We start from the raw sequence: 1,924 nt of genomic DNA, 5'->3' as shown, positions 1-1,924 counted from the left end.
AGCCAATGACTAGCCAAGGACTAGCCAGGGACCAGCCAATGACTAGCCAAGGACTAGCCAGGGACCAGCCAATGACTAGCCAAGGACCAATCAAGGACCAGCCAATGACTAGCCAATGACTAGCCAGGGACTAGCCAATGACTAGCCAATGACTAGCCAAGGACTAGAAACCACAGAGACGGGCTGATGTCACGTCATAGCTTACCTGGTTGTAGCCCTTCTTGCTTTTGCCGTTCTGTCTCTTCAGCACCTCGGTCATGGTGAGCTGCAGACACTCCATCTTTGAATCTGACACAGTTTCATGGAAACAGTTAGCACACTTCCTCCTCTGACAAAACTTTCTCACACTTCAAGGCCATTTTTACACAGACATGTGAAAAAAATGAAACCAATGCAGCTCTGCACCCGCCTTTTACAGATTTTATTTTTTATTTATTTAATGCAATTCCATAAAACAACTAAACTATTCAGAAAATTATGTTCTCTGTTTGACAAGATTTCTCAGCAGTTTGTCTTCCTATTTTTACTCATTATTATTAAATTGCACTGGTTATTGGTTATTGGTTAAGACCAATAACCAATAACCAAATTTTAAGTTGGGATTATGTTTTATTACAATGCCTAAGGCTGAAAAACAAAATACAGCTCAGAAAAGGCACTGGGGCTGATTTTAGCTTGAAAAGCAGCAGTTTCACCATTTTTATAGACCTTTATGTTATTTTAGGTTTATAAATGTTACATTTTGCTATAGATACTGATTCTTGCATCATAAATGTTTTATTCTATGGGTCAGATAGTTGAGTAAAGCAATTTGGCACAATTTGGAGACGCTGGTGACACCAAAAGTTCAAAACCCCGCAGCTCTGGAACTGTTGGAGCTACAGGTGTGAAATTTTCTGCAGGTGTGGTTGACATGATGTAGAACAAATTAAATAGAATGAGACCTGCATTTTCTCAAGCATGTTCTCTATTACTGCAGTTTAAAAAAAGACGTATTTTGATGTATGATGTATTAAGAAAAAAACCCCAACTTGGATTCATGTTTGAAGTGATGCAGCTTAGCTTGTGTTTTACTCACTATTTTCATCTACATTTCCAGAAACTAGAAGGTGTTAGCTTTCAAATAATTTATCACACATGTAATTCGGGCTCACAGTTCCTCAGTTATTTGCTTCTCCATTTGGGTATGCAAAATTGACAAGGATCACTTCAAATTAGGTGTGTTTTAAGAGGTTAAAAAAACCCTGGTAATACTGATTTAAATTCTAAACACTGAAAGCAAAAGCTGCTAGAAAACAGCACAGAATCATTCATCCTAAACATAAAATAATACTAATTAATCCAGGCAGCAGATATTTATAATTTGCACAGATCGTTTTTATGGCTGCTATAACAAAAGCACCCTAACTTTAACATCTATAATGCTGCTATCTATATTATTTACAGAAACACCAACAGATTTTAAGTGCTTAGTGTGCTGAATATTTTTGCATTTCCCTTTATTTCCAGTAACAGAAAGTTAACCAATTAATTAGTCCCTTCAAGCCAAACAGGTTCGTCAGCTGGATTTAGTCGGTTGGAGGGACGTTGCTCCTTCATCTTTCTTACCGCCGTCAGACACAGATTTTATCATCTGTGAAAAGCATAATAAGTATTTTTTGATACCTATATAGACTGAAACAAATGGCTCACATCGTGATCTACTTTTCAGCTGCATCACTCCTTGTTTGGGACACTTTAGTCTCGTATTTTTCTCTAGAAAACAGCTTCCAGTCAAACCTGCAGTTTGACTGGAAGCTGAATTTTATTTATTTCAAAGGATAAACCTCTGAGAGGAAACATGAGCTGCTATAACAGACAAAAAGCTACAGACAGACGCAAGCCGGGCGATGGGAAAGAAGGAGAAGACCATGAGAAAAAGAGA

The 1,924-nt window shown here is 37.7% G+C and overlaps 1 protein-coding gene across 1 annotated transcript in view; it reads right to left on the bottom strand.

Annotated features, from left to right (window-relative positions):
- LOC107099145 (phosphoinositide 3-kinase regulatory subunit 5-like) overlaps nucleotides 1–1,924 on the bottom strand; it is a 53,678-nt gene that overhangs the window by 4,271 nt on the left and 47,483 nt on the right. Inside the window, exon 12 of the mRNA XM_015397159.1 lies at nucleotides 206–288. Coding sequence (XP_015252645.1) covers nucleotides 206–288 — 83 coding nt within the window. The remainder of the gene's footprint in view (nucleotides 1–205; nucleotides 289–1,924) is intronic.

This window comes from Cyprinodon variegatus, unplaced genomic scaffold (assembly GCF_000732505.1).
Source record: "Cyprinodon variegatus isolate N-32 unplaced genomic scaffold, C_variegatus-1.0 Scaffold841, whole genome shotgun sequence".
Taxonomy (NCBI): domain Eukaryota; kingdom Metazoa; phylum Chordata; class Actinopteri; order Cyprinodontiformes; family Cyprinodontidae; genus Cyprinodon; species Cyprinodon variegatus.
The sequence above is the reverse complement of the archived record's forward strand: the minus strand, read 5'-3'. Positions and strand labels throughout refer to the sequence as shown.